Source organism: Callorhinus ursinus, unplaced genomic scaffold (genome assembly GCF_003265705.2).
Source record: "Callorhinus ursinus isolate GAN/ISIS: 27379988/994484 unplaced genomic scaffold, GSC_fseal_2.0 scaffold14, whole genome shotgun sequence".
In the NCBI taxonomy this organism is placed as follows: Eukaryota; Metazoa; Chordata; class Mammalia; order Carnivora; family Otariidae; genus Callorhinus; species Callorhinus ursinus.
The window spans coordinates 677,436-701,099 of NW_027397076.1; the positions used below are offsets into that span (position 1 = coordinate 677,436).

General features: G+C 44.4%; 1 protein-coding gene across 5 annotated transcripts in view; it reads right to left on the reverse strand.

The window, feature by feature from the left end:
- HMGXB4 (HMG-box containing 4) overlaps nt 1–23,300 on the reverse strand; it is a 30,630-nt gene extending 7,330 nt beyond the window's left edge. For 2 of the 5 annotated variants that reach the window (XR_012380615.1, XM_025881709.2), the window contains exons 1-9: nt 23,208–23,270; nt 18,587–18,685; nt 17,786–17,934; nt 17,462–17,540; nt 15,734–16,689; nt 3,667–3,748; nt 2,620–2,684; nt 1,518–1,623; nt 692–861 (exon numbers count right to left, since the gene is read on the reverse strand). Coding sequence is in view for 4 of the 5 variants with exons in the window: in XM_025881709.2 (XP_025737494.1) it covers nt 692–861; nt 1,518–1,623; nt 2,620–2,684; nt 3,667–3,748; nt 15,734–16,689; nt 17,462–17,540; nt 17,786–17,934; nt 18,587–18,617 (1,638 nt within the window). In the remaining variant the exon portion in view is untranslated. Of the gene's footprint in view, nt 1–691; nt 862–1,517; nt 1,624–2,619; nt 2,685–3,666; nt 3,749–15,733; nt 16,690–17,239; nt 17,355–17,461; nt 17,541–17,785; nt 17,935–18,129; nt 18,235–18,586; nt 18,686–23,207 lie in introns of those variants that run through there. The other 3 variants (XM_025881710.2, XM_073900326.1, XM_025881711.2) reach the window with 3 other exon arrangements.
- Nucleotides 23,301–23,664: the final 364 nt, after the last annotated feature.

The following is a 23,664-nucleotide window of genomic DNA, read 5'->3' on the forward strand; positions in this document are numbered from 1 at the left end:
AAGATTTATTTATTTATTTTAGAGAGCATGAGAGAGAGCATGTGGGCCGGGGGGCGGGGGAAGGGGCAGAGGGAGAAGGAGAGAAAGTTTTAAGCAGAATCTGCATTCAGCGCGGAGTCCGATGTGGGGCTCGATTTCAGACCCTGAGATCACAACCTGAGCCGAAACCAAGAGTCAGACTCTTAACCAACTGTGCCACCCAGGTGCCCCTTGCTACCTATTTTCAAAGAAGTAGAGGCACTCTTAATCCCCTATACAGTTTACTCTGTCTCTCCGAGACCTTACTGGAAATGTGCAGAAAAATTCAACCATCTTAGAAGTACAAGTGAATAAAACTTCCATGGGATTTATATTCATTTTTCCCATGTCATTTAAAAAAAAATCAAAACGAGTTACAGGATCATATGTCGACTGTATCTCAATAAAAACTAGGAAAAAAAGTTATAGGAGATTCTAACTCCTTTTGGTGCCATTGTTCAATAGGATGGTGTAAGCGTAAACTTTGAGAGCCAGTAGGAAGATTCCAAATCTCTAGACGTTTTTACTAGCATATATCTTCTTTGTCACTCTCTCCTGAGCACCTGGCACATTCTAGCACACAGCAGTAGTTGCTCAATGGATGCACGTGGAAGGAGTACATGGACTCACAACCTACCAGAAACCAGCTATGCTGACAGTTAGTTATACTCACCTCAGTTTCCTGCAGGCGGTGTCCGATGAGGCTTAGGGACTCTCCCAGCAGCTGTAGATGAGCAGCGACATCAATGGGCTCTGTCTCAGGGGCTTTGGCTGGAGAGGACGGCAACAGCAAGGTAGTGGGCGGGGATTTCTTTTGGGGTGACAGTACTCCTGCAGAGGAAGCTGAGAACAGAGATGAAATAGAGAGATAAAGCTTGTCTATGGCCTGGAACACCACAAAAATGTTCTTCCCGCTTTTCCCCCTTTTATGAGCTATACCAGGCATTAGCAAAACTATGGACTGTGGGCCATATCTGGCCCATGACTTGTTTTTGTATAGCCCGTGAGCTAAGAATGGCTTTACATTTTTATTTTTATTTTTTAAAGATTTCATTCATTTATTTGACAGAGAGAGAGCACAAGCAGGCAGAGAGGCAGGCAGAGAGAGAGAGGGAGAAGCAGGCTCTCCGCCGAGCAGGGAGCCCGATGCGGGACTCGACCCCAGGACCCTGGGATCATGACCTGAGCCGAAGGCAGATGTTTAACCAACTGAGCCACCAGGCGCCCCTGGCTTTACATTTTTAAATGGTTGTAGAAAAAATAAAGAATATGTGACACAGAGTGTGGTATGGACAACAAGACCTAAAGTATTTACTCTGGCCCTTTACAGAAAGTTTGCTGACTTCTGGTTTACATTTTCTAAATTTTTTTTGCAACCTGCAATATTCGGTCATAACATCTGGGTATCAAGATCCGCTTCTGAACAGACTGCTCTCCCGATTCCTAGTAAGGAAACAAGATTCACAACGCTCTAGGGAAGAGAGGGTTGCAATCACTACCTTTCACTTTCACGGGGACTTCTGAGCAGGATGCTTTTCTTTTCACAGTTGTAGCTTCTGCTTTGTTCTGTTTGTGTTGCAGATACTGAGCTTTTTGCTTCCAAATCTGCAGTCAGATCAGGACCAAATAAATGATGATAAATGAAACGACAAGACATAAAAGGGAAAGCAGTTATGGGAGAGGAGAGTGAAGGAAAAAAAGGGAAGCCTGGAGGGGGGAGGGCAGGGGCTGGACGGCAACTAAGAAGCTGAAAGTTACTGAACAGGCAGGCCTCAGACGCTGACTACTGTGACATCTTAGCAGTGGACTCTAAATGTTCCTCTGTGCTAACAGGCAGGTCTCGGCATGGATTTTGAGATCACTCGAAGGTCGAAATGTAAAATCATGGGGTAAACGTGTGGCTCAGTACGCTGTCCATGGGGTTCAAACAGGTCTTTTGACCTGCTGGTTGGCAACGCCAATCAGAGGATGACAATGACACAGGAATGGGAACAAAAAATAACCTAACCTGGGTGACAAATATTTTCATTTCACCCAGATGAATTCCCAGACCACCTTCACATCACCTGATTGGAGAGTGACTGGGAATGATTCCGACAGGATTAGTTACCTTTGCCTTCCTGGTTTGTTGACAGTGGGGTACATTATTTGGTAATAGCCGATGAGGAGGATGACCTGCAAGCAGCTCACCTAGTGAGCACAGCCCATATTTTTCTGGTGGGCAGTAATCAGGAGGCAGGTGACCTCTCTCCATTCTCAGATCTGGTCTCACTAGTTGCTGTTTGCAGGAAAGGGCTGATTTTAGACTCTCCTTTCACCCTTAATCACTGCCCAAGTTAGGTCGGCTTTTGGCTCCAATGTAAGGTTGTTGGAAAATAACTAGATGAGGCTAGAAAAGATAGCCTTCCTGTAGCTGAATCCTCACTAGAGTAAACTGGCACCAGCCAGTGTTAACGCCCTCTGCAAAACCATTTTCTATTGATTTGTGATTTTTTTTTTCCCCCCGCTGTTTTCACTATTGGCTGGATGGGCTATAGGAGAATGACACATTTTGGAAGGCATAAAGCAATGGAAACTGTGTTTGTAAGGAAGTGTACTCACCAGTTTGTCCTTTTCTGGCAATTGCTTCCACACCTCAGCCAGTTTTTTACTAAGTTCCCCAAAATCTGGCATAAAAGAGTAAAAAAACATAACACAGTAAAGGCTTGACTGTGAACCAAAGAGAAGATTGAGAAGAGCAAAAACTAGAAAAAGGATTTTCCACTCAGATTTAAATAGCACAAGGTTCTTTCAGAAAACCAAACTAAAACCCCATCACTTTTCTTAATTCTTTTCTCTAGGGAGGGAAGGGGCTCTTTTAGTGGTCACGAGACAGGCTCAAATTCTCACACATCTATTCTCCAGGGATTTACCCCTTAAACATCTTTCTGGTGTCTTTTAATTCGATCTCATTTTTACAGAGCTTATCAACTTAGGTTAAAGAAAACCTGTTCTGTAGAATTTGACAAAAGCTGTTAGATTTTTACCGAGTTTTGAGAGCACAGAACCAAAGAATTTCCCTTGCGCAGTCCTCTAGATGTGCAGTGTTGCCCTTCCATTTGTACAGCAAGGTCATGCTTTATAAAGCACTCAGATCTTTTATGGTACTTCATGGGTGCCTCACAACAACCTTGATGTGCAGGTTGGGAAGTTATCGTCCGCATTAGGCAAATGAGATTTGTAGAGGTGAAGTGACTTGTCAAGGTCTGTGGCGGAGTGTTTTTCTCACCTCACTAACTTCTGACACAGAGACAAATATGAGCAATGTAAGTCTTCTCGCTGTAACTCACACCCAAGGGCCAGATTAAGGAAAAGGTCAGCTGTAGGATCTTGGAAACAAACAACCGAGGATTTAGTACTATGCTTCAGAACATTTAATTTTATTCAGTTCCCCATTTTATCAGTTTAAAAGCTATAAACAGAAAGCTTATCTCTTTTATGGATGGGGTGGACGAAGACAAAATCTAAAGTGACTTCAGAGCCGAGGGGACAAATGAGATGTGTGTTATAAAGATAGGAAGAAGCTGCCTGCTGATTAGCTGCATTAACCGCACTGTTGCAGAGATACAAATGGAAAGTGACAAAACCGAAGACCGGAAATGTTCTTACCTATACCCGGATGGTCAGCCACGATGGTTACGCGATACTCTTTACAGAACACCTGGTAGGCTGACATGTTCTTCTTTTTTGGCTAGTGAGACAAAAATAGAACAGGGTAAGACTTCATTAGAACACAAATCGGGTAACCCTGAATCCATGGTTACAAAACAGAAAAGCGACCTATACTTTTTCATCAAGGGAAGAGTTCTAAACCCCTAACCAGCTTCTTAAACAGGATAATTTTTAATTGTATTTCATTTGTAATTATATCTATTTAATAAAATCACATGCTAAATTATTTTTAGATTTTTCAAGTTGCTGTAACTACTTGATAATTACTTGGAAAGCCATTCATTCTTCCTACATACAATCCCATGTTACATGTTTCTTTGAGGACTACATGTTGAGAAAACCTTATACCCTCTCCTGGGTTATTTTTCTTGTCTTTGAAAAAAAGAACGATATAATTTCCCTTTACTTTGGGACCAGAAAGCCAACAGCCAAATGTATGATTTGTTTTGTTCCTCTGGTTTTGATTTCTAGTCTTCTAAGTTTCCTGATCTTGCTTTTCCTGTTACTTGTAGTTTATCATTATTTTATTACTCACATTCTTGTGGTCCAATGTGAGAAGTAAATAAATAACTGAAGACAGTTCTTTGGTAGTCAGTGTAAGATGATCCTCTCTCACTTCAACAAACTGCTTTGTGCTACCTGAAGCATGTTTATTCTTCACTGTATTATGACACCTTCACAAGCAGGAAGGGTAGAGTGACAGGATTTAGCAAGGTAATATAGCAAAATGGAAAGAGCCTGGACTTTGGATGCCACAAGATCTAGGTTAGAATCCTCACCATACTACTTATTAGCAACACAAACTGTTTCATTTCCTGGAGCTTTAGTTTCCCGGTAAGTGAAACATGGATAATACCATTTAACTCGGAGGTGGGAATTAATCAAACAGTATCTGGCACTTCAGGAGGTACTTGGTAACATTATTACAGTGTTATTTCTCTGATAGGCAGAATCCCAAGATTTCCACCCCCTGGAGTACACACCCTGCATAATGCCCTCCCAGTGAGTGTGGGCAGGACTGGTGGATATGGTGGGATATCACTCCCGTGATTGTTGTTATATGGCAAAAGGGACTTTGCAGATGTATTTAAGGTCCCCAGTGAGTTGACCTTTTTTCTTTTTTTTAGATTTAATTAATTAATTAATTTATATGAGAGAGAGAGCATGCACGCATGCGAGTGGGCGGGGGAAGGGAGAGGGAGGGAGAATCTGAAGCAGACTCCGCACTGAGTGCAGAGCCTGATGTGGGGCTCCATCTCACAACCCTGAGATCATGACCTGAGCCAAAATCAAGAGTTGGATGCGTAACCGACTGGGCCACCCAGGCACCCCACGTCCCTAGAGAGTTGAATGAGTTAATCAAAAGGGAGAGCATCCTGAGTAAGCCTGACTTATCCTGGTAAGTCAGATGAGCCCCTGAAAGAGATGAGACACAACAGCAGACACCCTCCTGCTGGCCTTGAACTTGAGGAAAACAGTTGCCAAGAGTTCTACAACTGCAAGGAACCGAAGCTGCTGCCAGCCTGAAGAGGACCTCTCGCCTCACAAGAGAACCCTGCTCTGGCCAACACCTTGATACAGTCTTGTGAGAGTCCAAGCAGAGAACCCAGTTGAGCCCTGTCTGGACTTCTGATCTACAGAGCTATGAGATAATAGTGGATGTTGTTTTGAACTACCAAATTTGTGGTAATTTGTTAGGCTACAACGGAAAACTGTGAGTTCTTGTATTGGCTTCCAAAAAGCCAATACAAGCCCCCCCTTTTTTTTTTAAATTTAAATAAGGAATGTTGGTGATGGATAATAGGGTAAAATCACTTGACCTCAACCAGATAAAGAAAACAGCAGCAAGGCCTTTACTTTAACCATTTCATCTAAATAGTGAGGGCCCTAGTTTCGGTGTTCTGGTGAAGGCAGTCCTGTTTTGAGATGCTACAGAAGTGAGTACTGGGTGCTGCATCTTTGTTATTAATTTAGGAGCAGCTGCATATCCACAAATGTTCCAAGGATTCTTTTTTTTTTTTAAATTTTATTTATTTATTTGAGAGACAGAGAGAATGAGAGAGAAAGCACATGAGATGGGGGGAGGGTCAGAGGGAGAAGCAGACTCCCTGGTGAGCAGGGAGCCCGATGCGGGACTCGATCCTGGGACTCCAGGATCATGACCTGAGCCAAAGGCAGTCGCTTAACCAACTGAGCCACCCAGGCGCCCATGTTCCAAGGGTTCTAACTAAGGTTTGATTCTTTCAAATCCCCTTTATTGAGCCCCAGATACAATGGAGTGGCGCTGCACAGACGGGAGTTCATGTAAGTTCTACATTTGGCCACTTGCGAGAGAGAGAGATGGATTGATTAGTCTGGGTGATTCCATGAACCTATTTTTTGGCGCTAGTGTGACAAACAGCATAAATCTGCTTTTCCTAGATAGTTCCTAAAGGTCTCTCTTAGTGTGTGCAACTCACGACTCAAATATGATTCTGATATTTGTAGTTAACATAATTAAAAAAATAATAATTATGGCTCCTGAACCTATGCCAATGACTTCACCTGGTGCTGAGAAGAAACCAGCTGCACTGGGCTGACATTCTGTCGGACTCAGAGTCTGTCAGCCTTTGTTGTGAAGCCAGCCTTCCCAAGGGATTTTCAGGGAAACGTGGACTACTTAAAATCCTCACCTTATGTGCTGATCTTAGAACCTAACCACTGTGCACAATGCAACTCCCCTCTGTGGACTGAAAGTTTGGAATGCAAACTGAAGGGTTCAACTTTCTCCAGGGCACAGAGATTTTTCTAAATGTAGTTTAGTAGTTAGAAATATACAAATAATGGGTGATCTCTTTGCATACAAAACATTTCTACATGATTCCAAAGACAAGGCCCGTAATTCCACTCTAGACTTTCTAATGCAAGAAAACACACAGTATTGCAAGTGAATCACAGTGGTTACATCTGGAGTAACAGGACTCCCCTTAATACAAAGGTACTATTTCAAAAACTTGGATACTTCATTATTACTAGCAAATGACTGCCAACAAATCCACTTACTAAGTGTGACTCACAATGTTGTAATTGTGCAGCCAGAAGCTCCTTTTAAGTGTTTGATGACATATACCACAGTATCAAGACCGTTCAAAGAGTAACTTCTTAATAATGCTCTTTATAAAGCAGTCATGCTTAAGTCTTGGGAAATAGAACTCTTTGACAATCTGATGAAAATCCCTCTTCAAGCCCACTCAAAACTCTAGTCTAAGAACATTTTTTAAAGGATAAAACATTTAGGGCCTAAGGCAAAACATAACTTGTAAAGCTTAAAAATAAAACTTGGCTTGGAGTATCTGGGTGGCTGACTCAGTTGGTTAAGACTCTTGGTTTCGGCTCAGGTTATGATCTCAGGGTCGTGATACTGAGCCCCGTGTTGGGCTCCATGCTCAGTGCAGGGTCTGCTCAAGATCCTCTCTCCCTCCGCCTCTATCCTTCCCGTACCTCATGCCCACGCCCACAAGCTATCTCTTGCTCTAAAATAAATAAATAAATAAAACCTTAAAACAAAAACAAAAACAAGGAATTCCTGGGTGGCTCAGTTGGTTAAGCATCCAATTCTTGATTTCAGCTCAGGTCATGAACTCAGGGTCATAAGGCTGAGCCACGCATAGGGCTCCACACCGGGTGTGGAGCCTGCTTAAGATTCTTCCTCTCCCTCTGCACCGCCGCCCCCAATAAAACAAAAAGAAAACAAAAAAAACCCCACAAAAAACTGGCTTTCTTCTTCTGATGACAAGAATCCAATTGCCTCATTGATATTAATCCTATGTAGGAGATGCTGTATAAAAGCATTACCTGTAGAAATTCATTTAAACCTTACAATAACCCTATGAGGTAAATTCCATTAGTACTGCCATTTTATCTTTCCAACTTAGAAATTTTTTAAAGTAACCTTTCTGCCCAACATGGCGCTCAAACTCACAACCCAGAGATTAAGAATTGTATGCTCTACTGACTGAGCCAGTCAGGCGCCACATTACTGCCATTTTAAAGACGAGGAAACTGAGCTCCAGAGTCATATGTGTTAGGAGTGGCAGGGCTAGCATCTGAATGCAGGTGGTCTGGCTTCAGAGCCCGTACTCGTAACCATGATACCATCTGATGTTCTTCTGAACTAACTTGACTGAGATCCCTAAATCTGATCTGGTTAAAGGAAAGGGTACCAGAGAAGTAAGGTTTTCACACCAAAGCTTTTATTTGAACCATTCTGAATGGAAATCTTTCTAAAACATACTCTATACTTCTGTTGTCTCTCATAATACACCACTGAATATAATTTCTTTCCTTTTTATTGTTATGTTAATCACCGTACATTACATCATTAGTTTTTGATGTAGTGTTCCATGATTCATTGTTTGTGCATAACACCCAGTACTCTACGCAGAATATGCCCTCTTTAATACCCATCACCAGGCTAACCCATCCCCTCACCCCCCACCACTGAATATAATTTAAACAACCTTTCTGTATAGTGGAAAGAGCATGGATTGTGCAATCACAAAGACCTGGGTTCAGATTCTTGCTCTGCCCCTGAAACAGGAGGGTGCCCTGGGCAGGTTCTTTCACTTCTTTGAGCTTATTTCTGTGAAATGGAGATGATACTGTCTGCACCTCATTGGGTTCCTATGAAAATTCACTGATATACCACAGATAAAACACTTAGGGCAGCGCTTAGAACATATTACAAACCATAGATATAGCCGTTCTTGTCGTAATGTACTAATTATGACTCAACTCCACAACCCTTTCCTAGAAGGCAGGCCTGCAGCACCTCTGCCTGCCTTTACGAGCTCACTCTAACCTTCTGCCAGCTTTACTTCTGTCGCTTGGACTTCCTGTGGTTCTCTGAACATCCTTTGCCTTCTGGCATCTCAGTACCTTCACATACACCTTTCATTCCTCAAATGAAATACCGATTCTTCATTTCTACCTGATAGTTCCTATTTGGCCCTAAGATTCAGTTCAGATGATACGGCCCACCTGAGGGAACCTCTGACAACCCAGGCTTCCCTTGTACTCCCTCGGCACTCCACACGTGCCTGCACTAAGGCTCGACTCACTGAAATACTTTCCGACCTCTCTTCCTACACCCAGAGCACTCTTTGGGCTGACAGGATGCCGGCTGGCACGCCATCTTACGCATCTTTAATCCATAGCACCTGGCCAGTGCCCGGCACAACTTAAGTGACTTCAGAAGAAATATGCACTAGATGGATAATAAAGTCTCAGAATTGTGTGTGAAAAGGGCAGAGTGTGAATCCATAGGCTGGGTGCTCGTTCGCTCTTCTACGAAGAACAGAACAGGGGCAGGGAGGTCATGTGACTCATCTCTGGCCAGCAATTCCTTTCCCCAGCGCCCAGGAAGCGCTCATAAGAGCCGCAGGAAACTTGCTTCTGCTCCTTGCAGACCCCGTTTTCTTTCTAGATCTTCACGGTTGTCCAAACAGGTGAGATAACTGCAGTCTGCTTCCTACAAGGTAGGTGTTGTATTATAAAGCAAGACAAAACAAAAACAAATCCATAAAAGCATAGGCTCCTTGCTTGGTCTAATATGTGAAATAACCAGATGAGAAAAAAGCTTTAAAAAGATGTTTCCAAGCATACTTTACGCTTTTGAAGAACTTGGGATAAAAAACAGTAATTGTAACCACAGCTATTTATGGGGCCAGGCCCTGTGCGGAGCATGTTCCATGTATCTGCTATTAATCTAAAACAATTGTGTTTTGCAAGTGAGCTGTGAGGAAGCATCACCAAAGAACAAAGCTGGTAAGCAGCAGACTAGAACAAGGACCGGGTCGGTGGTACCTGAGCCCACGCTGTCTGCACTTCATCATACTCTGCCTCTTCGACTTAGAAACAATGTCTGTATGTCTTAGTGGGATGGATCTCAGACACTAGCACATGGCGTCAGTTTCCTCTGACCCAGAACCTACTTTTAGCTTTGACGAAGACGCACGGCACTGGACGACCACCTCTCAAAGTTTTAGAAGGCCATGTGGTATAGTTGAAAGACTATGGGAGTGGGTTTCAAGAAATCTCTATTAAAATTCCAGCTCTGTGTCTTTTCTTCTCAGTTTCTTCCTCTGACAAATGGGGCTACTGATACCTATCAGTGAAAACCGTTAGAAATGCCAAATGCCTAGGATGTCATATGCCTAGACGCATAGCAGGCACACATTAGATGGTAGCTACTAACTTTTACCATTTATCACTGTTGTCACTCAACTTCGGTTCTACCAGAGGGAGAACGTGTGCAATACCATCACAAGTCTAGCTATAGCTGAGACTTCAGGGTATCACTTGATCAACAACGTGAGTGTGCCAGATACCAGGCCACCTGGCTGGACTCAGCTTGCTTAGAGGAAACATGAACGTTCTGGAAACATACTGATAATTGGAGGCATGCCTCTGAAGTGGCAACATCACAGATATTATTTTGAGTAGTGGTGAATGGGCTTTTATTGATTTAGTAAAACCCGAAGTAAGGTATCTTTGCAATGTTACTGGATCCTGCTCCTCCAATACAAAGACTTCCACGCCACTGGGATGATCTTAAAGGGGACATCATCAAGGTATTACCAGCTGATTGCTCTACTCCTTCTCAGAGAGCAGGATTCAACAACGAACCAACAAACAAGCAAACAAATAAAACCACAAAAAGCCCCTCCCCAAACAAAACTCAGCACTGAGAGCATTACCCTTCCCCGGAGACAGAGCCCAGGCCCCTTGCCTGTATAAAGAGTCTCCAGTGAGAATTTCCATCCCTGCTGCCTCCACTTCTCACTCCTGCGTGGATTCGGCCAGGCTGGTTCCCATTCTCCCTGCTGCACTGGAGCTCCTCATCCTCTCTACTGGAGTCCAGTCTGTTCTCGAACCATCTGCTCCCTCACTTCTGTGACACTGGCCGCTCTCTGGTTTCTCCTCCCACACCACTGCTCCCCCCTTCCTTCTCCGGTGCCCCAAGCTGCGCGCCCTACGGGATTCTGCTCTGGGCTCTCCTCCCTCCTCCCCGCTCACAGATTTCATTTGGTGCAAAGGAACACTCCAGCTCTCACCCCAGTTCCAACTGCTCTACTGAGTTCCGGGTCTTGCATTTCCATTGCTCTCTGGAACTTCTCCCGTGATGATGATTTTAACAACTAACTTTCACCGAATGCTCACGAATGTGCAAAGCCAGAGTTCCTGAACTCAGCTGGGTGCCCATGTGGGTTTTCATGTGGTACTGGCTTTTTACCACAGCCATCACTGCAGACCAGCATTGAAAAGACATGGCATTATTGAAAGGAATGGAACATGTTAAGATGTTGCAACTGTGAATTACCTCGAGCTAGTAGTTCCTAAGGTGTCCGACCGATGCCACACACTGCTGTTTCTCTTGAAAATACATTTAAAATATCAGTGGTGAGTTCGCTGGGGCCGCAGAGGGCCTTGGCACACTGTGGCCCTAAATAAACCCTTTTACATCTATTATCACCTCATTTAACCCTTAACAACCCCATCAGGTAGGCCTGTCGTCATCCACACTTTCTAGATGGAGAACTTAAGCAACATGCCCAACAGCACATAGTTTGTGACTGGCACAGTCAGGATTTGAACTCAAGTGGTTTGACTCGCCAGCCCACACTCTTAACCTCAGATATGCTGAATCTCCTGACAGTTATATCTTAAAATCTAACCTGACTTATCTTCTCCAAAAACAGCCATCCTTCTTGCTTGTCTATTTTTGTTCCAGTCCTGGTCATAGGACCCAAAGTAGAAAGGGCACACAGAGGCTTTCAGCATTCCTACCAGTTGGCTTTCCCATCTCTGCTCGCTGTAGTTGGGGGGAACGCTATTCCTGAAGCCTTCCTTTCTATCTTTTGGTGGACTTTTAGATAGTTCTTTTTTACTGAAACACAATCAAGGGAAGGATTTTTTTTTAAACTCCACAGGATGGGGCACCTAGGTGGCTCAGTTGGTTAAGCGTTTGACTCTTGATTTTGGCTCAGGTCATGATCTCGGGGTCATGAGATGGAGCCCCGCATTGGGCTCCGCGCTGGGCATGGAGCCTGCTTGAGATTCTCTCTCTCGCTCTGCCCCAACCCCCAAACCCTGCTTGTGCATACACGTTTGTGCCTGCTCTAAAAAAACCCAAAAACCAAACTCCACAGGAAATTTTTATGCATAGGTCAGGTTTTAAAAAACATGGTATATGTTCCATAAATACTTGTTGGATAAATAAATGATTACATTCCGAGTATGACTACCTGAAGTTTGGACAGTCATGATCAAATACCGATTCCTAGTAAAATTTTTGCTATAAATCAAAGTACTTTTTTTTTACTAGCAACTGCTAGCTACATGGGGGAATTATAAATAAGTCCTACACTGGAGGAGATTATAATTTTATTTTCCAAGGCGCCCAGGTTCAAAACCTTAAGGGCCATTTTTTTTTTTTTTTAAGATTTTATTTATTTATTTGAGACAGAGAGGGAGAGCGCGTACAAGCGGGGAGGAGTGGCAGAGGGAGAGGGAGAAGCAGACTCCTTGCGGAGCAGGGAGCCCGATGTGGGGCTCGATCCCATCCTGGGATCACGACCTGAGCTGAAGGCAGACGCTCAACTGATGAGCCACCCAGGCGCCCCTTTAAGGGCCATTTTTATACTCATTTATGCTTCTGCTTTCCCAGACCTAAGCCCTACTGCTAGATCTTGTCAGTTTTTCCTTCAGAGCCTCTCCTGTCTCTTTAGCTGCTCCTATCAGGCTTTTATAGTACTCAGAACCTCGGACTGTAGTAAGCTCCTGGGCGGTCTGCTACAATCTCTCCTCGGTCTCCCCCATCCGCTGCAGTGCTATTATTGTATTCCTAAACGATTACTGAAAGCACATCTACTAAGTCCTGCTCATAAGCCCAGAGTGCCTGCTGCCAAATCCTTAATTCAAGATTCTTTGCAATTTGCACCTGACCTACCTTTTCAATACTTATGTTTGTACCCATATATTCATTCATTCGACATCTATCACAAAATGCCGACCAAGGACATTGAGGAGTTGAAGATAGCAGTAAGGTGACTAAAACTGTCCCTGAGGAGCTTATAGTCTTTAACAGAGGAAATGGAATATGCACAAAGAAAACTCCAACACAAGGGACAGTAAGTGCAGTGACTTCCCACAGCAAGGTGTTATGGGAAGTCAGAAGTTAATTCTGACTGGAGGGTCAAGATGTCTTGGAAGAGGTGGCATTTGATTAGGTCTTGAAGGGAAGGCAGAGCTTCAGTAGATGAAGGAGAACAAAGAAGATCACTATAAAAAACAAGCAAAGGAAGAGGTAAGACTGTAAGGGCTAAGTTTGGTTTCCAAACAGTGTGTGTAACACAGACTAAGGGGTAGAGCGAGAAGGGAGGTGTAGGGCTAAATCCCAGACAATTATGAATGCTTGACTAAGGGTTTGGACTTTGATATTTATTCATTCAACAAGTATCTATGGACTAACTACGACAGGCCAGACTGTGGGTTCAGTGCTAGGGATGAAGTGGAGAGCATGACAGACATGATTCTGGTCTTCTCAGAGCTTATGCTCTAATGTGAAGGAGGTAAGGATCCACCGAAGATGCTGAACCAGAGGACTGTCCACATCAAAGTCGTACTTAAGAACATTCTGGCATCAATGTATACTAATTACATTGGGGAAGAAACAGAAAGGAGGCCCTTTATGACATTAAATACAGGGAGGGATGAGGCCCAGGGTGCGGGAGTAGTAATGGAGGACACAAAGACGTGGAAGTTATGAAGGAGGAAGAATATCAGGCTCAACACTTGAGTGGACATAGAGGAGAGGGAAAGCAGGGAAGAGGGAGATGTAAAAATGAGCTGTAAGACTGGGAAAAAATCAGAACAGTAAGGACTGACTGGGAAGGGGTATGAGAATGCTATTTCGGATGATGGTGATGTCTACATCCTGACAGAGGTTTGGTCACACAGGTATGTGCAACTGTCAAAACTCGCCCAAATGGTAAACATGTGTACGCTTGTGCATAAGTAAATTCTACCAAAACAAAAAACAAAAAACAAACCCTGAACACAAATACTGAACTTAAGTTAATGATTTGCAAGCTGAAGTGTTTAGGGGTGAAGTGTATGATATCTATAATTCACTTCAAAATACATTATAAAAGATGGATTGATGGAGGGACAGATGTGTGATAAAGCAAACAGCAAAACAGTAATTATAGAATCTCCTTGGGTGGCATATGGTGTTCACTGTACGATTTCAAAGCTTTTTGTTTGAAAAATTTCATAATGAAGTGTTGAGAAAAATGATTATAAGCATACAGTTTTGAGTTTGGGCTGACTGGAAGGACACGGGGGACATAAAAGCAGATGGAGGAGGAGATGCAGGTTCGGGAGGCTGGATGATGAGCTTATTAGTCAGTGACACATGGGTCTGAGGAATCCAAGGCATTAAGGTGGAAATATTTATCAAGCAGTTAAAAACGCAGGACTAGAGTTCACTTGTTCTGCTGTGCTACTTCCTAAACATCTTTCTGCCTTCTTCTATTCCCTTCCAGTGAAATCCTTTTTCTTCTGTAAGCTTTCTCTGACTACCCTGTCCTCCTGCATTCAGCACTATAAGATTAGTTCATGGCATTACCATATATTAATAGAACGGAAGTTCTCCGGATAAAAAGAATCTTACACAGAATATATATGATTTCATGAAGCAATTTTCAAATAAATAAATGAATAAAACCTGACCTAGTCTTTGACTATCCAGTTCTTTATGCTCACACTCATTCTCGGCTGAGGAGGTATAGTTTCGTTTTTAATTTCTGAGATATACATACTTAAAGGGCACTCTTTGGGGTGCTGGGGGGCTCAGTCAGTGAAGCGTCCGCCTCTTGGTCTTGGCTTAGGTCACGATCTCAGGGTTGCTGAGACCGAGCCCCTCGTCAGTCAGACAGAGCACCAGAGCCTGCTTAGAGTTTCTCTCCCCTCCTCCCTCTACCCTCCCTCTACCCCCTGTGTGCGCACGGGGACACGCGTACATGCCTGCTCTCTCTCAAATAAATAAATCTTAAAAAAACAACAAACAACACTCTTTGCAGTGGGAGACAGGACTTGAACCTCCATTACAGACTGAAGTGAAACCGCCATTCCCAAATCCTTAATACACTTGACTTTCTCCTTCTTCATAGCTCCTCTTTCAGACTTTATCTGACATTTCATTTTGCAGAACTCTAAACATGGGAAGAAAACGGTTGTCCTTAGGTGGTGAAACTAACCTTTTTGACCTTTTTCTTTCCATGACTCTGAATTTCTAAATTTCTATAAAATTAATATATTACTTTGATAGCAGGGGGGGAAAAAAGCTTATTTTTTACAGAAAACCTTTAATGACATAGTGGTCAGCCCCTAAAGTACAACTGCTAGAAGATTTCTCGAGTTGCAGGAAAAGAAGTTAAACCAAGGTGGCTGATTTCTCCTTCTTACCTTCTCAGCAATGACCGTGCTCCCTAAGGTCAGGAGCTATGTCCTGCTCAGCTCTGCACCTCTCTCCACCCACTGGAGCACTGGGCCCAGCAAACAGTAAGCACCCACATAGGAACGTGGTCATTATTTTCCTAATTTTGAAGATCTGTTTCTCAGAAGGAACTCAGAATACCTCTTCGTCTCTCTCAATTGCCCCAGGCAGACGGTGCTGCTCAGTGGAAGAAACCAGGTTTGGGTCCCGTGAATTCCAAGTTCAACGGTATCCCTAAGCCTACGCTTGGCACGATGGGAGAACAACTCTATTAAGACAACCCAGGAAAAATTAAGATTGCTCCTGTTTTTGCACCAGAGAGACTCGGCCACTGGCCACATTTTACCTCCTGTCATCCCATCAGATTGGCCTCACCACGCTCCCCGCCGTTCACCTCAGCTGCCTAATTCCAAGTCTGCTTACTACTATCATCTCTTACCACCACACTTTAAAAATATGGTTTACCTTTTCTCCTCTGTCTCTTTCTCTGTCTTTCTCCTCTTTTTTCTTTTTTTTCTCACTATGCCCGTCTGTGTGGAGGCTGGGCAGTGGCTGGGCAGGGGCAGCAGCTCCAGTGTGGGGGATGCTGGGAGGAGGGCCAGGTGCCACCGCGACGTCCCCCACGGCGGCAGCTGCAAGGCCTGAACTTCTCTTGGACTTGGAGTGCCGCTTCTCTTTATGCTTCTCCTTGTCCTTCTTCTTTTTGCTCTTCTTGGACTTCTTTTTCTTCTTGACTTCCCGGTAAGAGTCGTCGATGACTAACTCCCCAGCCTCTAGCTCCCCACCAGAGGACGAGTCCGATTCTACTAGAATAGGTTCAAGTCCTGAAAGATCAAGGTTAGCACTGTGGGATTCTGGGAACTGGGAGCCATCCGCCCCACAGGCTTCGGGGCCGGGAGAGGAATGTGGGTCTGAGGAGGACTTGTGCTTCTTCCGGGCTGTTTTCAGAAAGCTCTGTAACTCGTGACCTAGGAATAAAGCACCTTGCTCATCCCGAGCTGATTTCTTAGAGGATTTTTTCACAGTCGCTTGCTGAGAGGGGTACTGAAAAGGCTCCTCATCAACCGAGCTGCTTCCCTTCTCCTTTGGTGAGAGAATCAGTTTCATCTTTAAGCCATCGGGCTCGCGGAGGGTCAGTGTCTCTGTATTCACATAGAGCGGTTTCATTTTTTTTGATTTGTGGGAACCACCATCCTCCAGGGACAGCTCCCCACTGCTTCCGCTTACTTTCTTCCTGTGGTGTTCCTTTTTACTCTCTGAATGACTTGAAGAACTAGAGGATTTCTCCCCCGTCTTTTTGGAGGGCTTGGAACCTGTGGCCAATGGGGAAGTGATGGCTTTCAACAGGTCCATGGCTGTATCGGTAGACTGTGGGCCGGACTTCTTCTTTTTCTTCTGTGACGATTCCAAAGACGAAAGGTCTGGAAATAATCAAAAGAAGTAATGTCCACACGACAAACCAACTTCCAACAAGTTTCCTCTCGCGCCAAAAAACACTCAACTAACATGAGGAAGAGGCTCAGAGAAATGATTTGAGGGGAGGCCCTTCCACTGATTTCCTGATGACGCCCGTGTGCTTCTTGGCTCGGTAAATGCTGCCTGACCCTGGACACAGTTCTTGCCACTAAAGTTGCTTCTCTTCACTGAGTCTTCACAGTAACCAGAGAGGGTAGACCCAGAAGAACGGACTAAGCTGTGGGATTACGAGCAGTTACAATTTAGGTTACACTGTAGACAGAGTGTCATTTGCTTCTGTGTTCAGGACAAGCCCATTCTAGTAAAGGGTTAGTCTCATCAGCTATGCACATAAGAGAGCTAAGAAAAACTGGTCTTGTGAGTGGCTATGCACTGGACTGAGAAGTAACCCACAGGTGCAGGCCAGAGGGCCCAGGACTACATATGGCAAAAGGGATGCTAGGTAACAATGGGCAGAAGATAAGTGGATGATTGGGGGGAGAAGGAACCTGGTACCTGGTGTATCACAAATGAAGACTGTTCTTCTATGCTGAATCCTCCAAAATACCAGCCCTCCACCTCTCTCCTCCTTCACACTGGTTTATCGGCACTCAGAACAAGAACCACTGTCCTGTTAAATAGGCCACTGAGTCAGCAACATCTGGATCCCTTTCCCCTACCCCGACTCCAAGAACCAGTGATGTGTTCATCCCACCTGCTGCCCTTTCCCCTCCTTACCTCCATAGTAGTAATCATCAGAGGAGTGCTTCCTCTTCTTCTTGTGCGTGTCCGTCCCCAAGAAATAAAGCTCACTATCCTGGAATTGAAGAGGAAGAAGAATTGACCACTGAATAAGATGATGAGGCAAAAGCAGTTTGGAACCAATTTTGTTCTCTGATTTCTGACTTTGGAAAACAAAGTAAAACACAGGAAATATTAAAAATAGACAGCGAACGATGTTTATTTTTTTAAAGTTTTAAAAATATGCTTCTTTCTTCAAGTGCTAGGAAACAGGACGTGAGATAGTTAAAAACTTTCCTAATTCACATGTTTAGAATTTACCTTTAACTTCTTCTTGGAAGAATTTCTGACCTGAGCAGCGATTTCTTCCTCTTCCCTTAAAAAATCTTTGTAAGAACGTTTCTTTTCTCGTTGGCTTCGGCCAGCGGCTAGTCCTGTATCCTCAGAGCTGTGATCACCATCAAAGCAATCTGAAAGCCAGGTTCGTTTGGGAAAGGGAAGGAGAAAGGCAAGTAAGTGACAACCAAATCACCACATATGTAATGCAACAGTCCCTCCATTTCCAAGTTAAAATAATGTTTCAACAAGTCCATTGGAATATAGGGCTAGATCGAGGGGGACAAGAGTATTTCTTGATGACCTGGCTGCAAATACAAGAACCAAACCTGAAGAAACAATGCTTCCACGCTATGCAAAGGCCCAGTGTGCATCCTCAGACATGGTTTCTTAGTTGTGATTTGGCAGGTGGACCCAGACTTGCAGAGGTAAGGCTGAAAAGAATAAGGATTCACGTGCTGTGCTGCTCTGTGGGAGTCCAAAAAGTGATTCCTATCCCCAGGCTCCTGCACACTGGAGCTGGCAAGGACCAGGAGTGCTGCAGGGGATCACCCCAAGAGACTACAGAGACTTATATTTCAGACTCTCATGTTGGAACCCTGTCCTGGTTTTCGCTTCCATGGGCCCAGTCTGGGGATGATGTGGAGGCTGAGTGTCATAATACTGCTCTAGGCCATCACTTGGGAGTCCAGGCTGTGATGGCCAGTCCTGGTCTCTGTGTCCATGGGCTGCAAGGATTGAAGAGGACACCCCCTTTAGAATGCTTCTCAGAATAAGGGGTCATACCTTCTTTCTTCACGGAGTCATCATAAGCCATGGCGGTCCTGCAGGGCCTTTGTGAATGTGTCACTGTGTCCAGGCTCCTTCCCGTCTACAGGACCAGGTCTGAGAAACAAAGAAGGAAAACCCTCCTGTAATGCGAAATCACTGTGGAGAAGCAACCTTCCAGATGGAAATGCGTAGTGATCCAAGGGCAGGCTGGAAGGGCGGCAAGAAATAAAGGAGTGTCTTGTCACCTCCTCATTCTGTTTGCAAATATACTGGGGTTGAAACTGCAGGAAGTGTACTGGGCTTAATTTGATGTGATTTATGAGTTAGAACTGTGGTTTGGTGAAGTATATAAAATACCCCCATATAATAAAAAATATCTCAAAATTAATGAGAATTTCTGAAATGCCAACAGGACTGACAACACTGAGATGGTAAATACTGACATTAAGTCAGAGGGATAAGTTCAATCACAGTTACAAAACGCACAGATAAAGCAGGATGCAGAGGAAGACAGATTACAGCAAACATTCCAGACCATAAAATCCTACCATGTGGCTCGGTGACAGGCTAAAATCTATTGTATTGCAGTTTAAACAGAAATGATAAGATTAAAGGGATATTAAAGACATTTAGAGTGTAATTTTTTGGCATGCATTTTGTTTATATGAATTTGCTCAAAACTGTGGAAGTGTAAAAGCAAGGACACTTCTTATATTGGTCACATGACAGCTTTCAAGGCTATCAGGCCTTTCTTAAAGACTAGGTGAAAATAAGGAAGAATTATCATTTGTCCATTGGTGGTGAGTTTTTATGATTATTAAGATTTTCACTGATTTGAAGAATTACTGTAATTTAAATGTTCTAAATATTATTTTGAATTTGTTAAAAAAAATTTTTTTGGACATCCAAGTTGTCACTGACTTTGACAATGACAAGCCACAGATTGTACTCTAAGGTAAGGTTCTTCAAATACTTTAAGGACAGGCAATGTCACAAATCCTGTAGGAAGTCTTTGCAGGAAATTTAAGAATGACATTCTAAATATATTAAAAATGTTCTCATCCGGTTAGTGAAATGCTTACAAGGTGAATGGATTGGTTATTTATTTACATTTTATTTTACCTTCATCACTATATGGGGATTTAGAAATGCTGAAGGGCTCTTCAGTGAGACATTGCCAGTCCCTTCAGGTGGGTATGGGTAATACTGAAGTATGTAATTCTTATCAAAGAAAATTTGATTAACAAGGGAAACTCTCCTAAGAGTTACATTCACAACAAACGAAAGGAAAAAAGACTTAACTGCACAAGTCAGATAAAATACAATGCGCAGACATGCCTAAGTTGAACAAAGAGAAAAAGCATTACCAAGAATGGTTTACAAGGAACGTAAAGAAAAGTAACATAAAAAAGCATTTCTCCACTTCCCTGAGAAGGAGAAGGAAGAATGGACTTGGTCAAAGTTAAGAGAATCTAGAGTGAAGTAAAGAAACCAAATGGATTCAATTATTTTAGTGATAAACCAGAGAACTGCTTGCTCCCAGGGCTTTTCACAGGAAATGAAGGGGATATAAGGTCAGAGCTCATGTAGAAATACAAGGTAATGTATATCATGTAGCCAGTTTTTCATGCTCCAGCATTCTCAACTTTCTCAAATAGAAGTTACTGCCCTCCCCTTTCCACACAAGTGGTGCTGACTCCAAAAGTAGTGAAGGAAGGGGGGAGTCATGGGGAATCACGTCCATTCATTTGAAAATCGTATGCCCTTTCACTAGCACCACAATATACTGACTTTATTAGAAAAAATATAGGTCCTGTTAGTTTTCATAGGCTGGTAATGCCAAGAAATACAACAACTTGAGACCTCAAGTTAAATGTTTTCATGCCAGATGAATTTTGGCTAAGAATGTTTGACAAGGAAACAATCTTAAACATTTATTGTCATAAACATGGCCATCAATCTGTTGTCAACAAGAAAATTCACTTCCAAAGGAAGCAAAGGCAGGCCCTGAGACTTACAGGCCAGCCTCCTTTTGAGTAACATCAAAACTAACATAAAACAGAGTTGAATAATCTAACAGTCACAGAGGGAATAAGTACCTCCGGAGACAGTATGAGAAAGAAAGCCATGATGTGACTTCTGAACTATGAAAAAAATGTTCATGGTCTCGTAACTGCTTTGAAAAACCACCAGTGGATTTAAAAAGTTGTGAAAGGGAACAGGAAATCAGTTGATCTTCAGAGGCACAGGCAACACAGAAAACACGTGCTGGTGTGAGCACTATGTATTGGAATTAGGCCTGCTGCTGTTTAAATTTCCATAAAAACACTGAAAAGTGTTTTATAAATTACAGGATTAAATAACCTGTAGAGAAAAAATTGAGTGGGGCCTGAAGGCAAGGCCGATTTGCTAAAGAACTGGAACAGTTAAGAGTTTAAAAAACTAAAATTAAACACAATGGACTATGCCACTCACAGCTTGGGCAGACTTATGGACCTTGAATTTTTAGGTTCTTTAAAAATCAAGACATTATTGCAGCTCAGGGGTTAGTTTTGGTTGCTGACTCATAAAGGAAAGATGAAACCAGATAAAGAAGTCTCAAGCAACAGTGTGGAAGAAAGGCAGAGTTAGGACAACATTTATATAGGATCAGATGACCCATTGATATTCCTTCCAGGTCTTGCATATTATCCATGATAAACTCAGAGTTCAGGGTTAGGCAGCAGATTGTGGGATTAACGAAAGTAAAAAATGTTAGGTTTGATTTTCACATGAGAAAGCAGAGGCCATAATTACATTAAATGTTGGCAAAAGTTAAACAGGTGTCAAATCCCATTCTCCTGAATTCCATCAAATTCAATGTTGTCAACTTCAAGAGGCAGGGACAGTTTTACAATTATGTTCCTCTCAGTGTGCTAAGAAATGACAACATAAGCGAAAGTTCATTATTTAATGTTGCGTACGGAGGCCAGATACATGCCATCACAAAGAATGCGTACTTATGCAATGTGCAAAATGTTAAATGGCTCTTCTGGGACTCTTCAGGATATGAAAAAGGGAAGGTGGAGCTGCTGTTCCACGTGTAGAGAAGTGTCCACATTTTGTTCAGGCAACAGCTTTCGGGTTTACCAAAGTGATGAATGAAAAAGCAAAAATCAGCAGGTATAGTACTTTCTTATGTCGCAGGTCCAAATGATAATTATTGGGGGGGAAAAAAGGTTCAGAAGGTGATTTGTTTGAGGTCATCTGAGCCCCAGCAATCGTTAACAAGCTTCTTCATTCCAGAATGTAAATGAGCGTTGAAAAAGAGAGAACAAATTAATCCCCCTGATCCGAGCAGTAAGCAAAATCCTGAATTCCGGGTCTAGCCCGGGATGAGAGCCTTGTTCAAGAGTCCGAGTTCTCTTCCAGCACTCCCTCCACGAACTCAAATCGCCTCTCCGTGCAGGAAAAGAAAGGAAGGTGCACATCCAGCTGTCGGCAGTTTTTTAAATTGTTGCTGTTGTTGTTTATTTCTGGGATAGTGCAGGTGCTGTCTTGTCATTTTTGTAGAGATCTCCTCCAATCTCAGAACACAGATACTCCGAATTCCTGCCACTCCCTTCTCCGGGAACCTACCTATGCAGCACTCACAGCCCCTGCCAGCTCTGGAAGCTGCAGAGATCCCGGCAGCCTGGGATGGGGATTGAATCCTATCACTGCATGGCAGCTAAACGGAACCACGACCACCGCACAGATCGGCTGACAACACACATTTCCAAAAAACCACCAGTACAAATTTTGACAAGCTTTGTCCAATCAACAGGCTTTCCTTTGAGTTTTTTATTTGTTCTGCTATAAGGGAATATAATCAGCCACCTGCTTAACCGGCAGAGAGAGGGGGAGATGGTGCATGATATAAAGTGAATCTACAAGTAATAGCTGTGGGGGGAAACGGGCCTGTACGGAGAAGATCGCACTACGAAGGCACGTTCCAACTGGGTCGCCCGCAAAAAGGACACACAACACCGGGTTATTTCCACAGAGAGCCCCCAGGACCACCATTTTTGCGGTCCCCACGCAAACCAAGGGGATTCTCCCGGCCGTTTTGCAGCAACAGCTAGTTCAACAAAGCTCTGTGAAGAGGCAAAGAAGAAAGCTCCTCGCATCCTCTCCTGCCAGCCGAGGGCCGGGCCCTCCCGCCGCCCCGACCCCGGGGCCCTTTCGCCTTGACAGCCCGGAGACCCCGCACCCCGGGTCCCGAGCCGCAGCGCGGCCCCGACCCGGCCCCCGCGGCCCCGGCGGCCTCCCGGCGCCCCCGAGGGCGGAGACGGCCCCGGCAGGGGGAGGGGCGGCCCCGGCCCGCAGGCCCCCGGGGCGGCCGCACGCCCCCTCCCGGCCCCGCAGCTTTCCCGCCTTCCCCATTTGAACAGCTCCCGCCCGCCTTCCTTCGGCGGCCCGCTCCAGCCCCTTCCCGGGGGCGGACTGCGGCCGCTACTCCAGTCCCCGGCTCGGCCTCTGGGCTAGGCCGCACCGGGCCTGACGCGCCCCCGCGGCGGTGTCGCGGGCCCAAGCGGCGGGTGGCGGCGGGGCGGGGCCGCTGCCGCCTCGGGGAGGGGGCCCAGGCCGGCCTCGTGGGGGCTCCGCTCGCCGCTACCTTCACTCGGCTCGCCCGGATCCCGCCTCAGCGCCGCCGACCGCCGCCATCTTGGAGAAGGAGAGAAAAGCGCGAGCGGCCAGGGAGCCTCAGTCGAGCCCAGAGCGCAGGCTCCGGCTCGGGGAAGGGGAATCCCGCTCCTGACAGAGCGCCGAGCGCATCGAAAGAAGCGCGCTACTTGCTAAGCCCGGGAACTGGTGTTGATTGAGAATTTGCTGTGGGGCCAGGCTTGGGCTGGAAGCTTTATGAACGTTGTATCATTTAATCCTCACTGCATCCCTGTGAGGTAGGTTTGGTCACATTTTACAGATGAGAAACAGGCTCAAAGAGGGGTTAGGTGACTTGCCCAACCGTACACAGGTAGTTGGAGGAGAAGGCAGATACTACTCCAAGTCTTCTGATACTTAATGAAGGGCTCTTTTATGCCATTTCTTTCGAGATATTTTTGTACATAAAT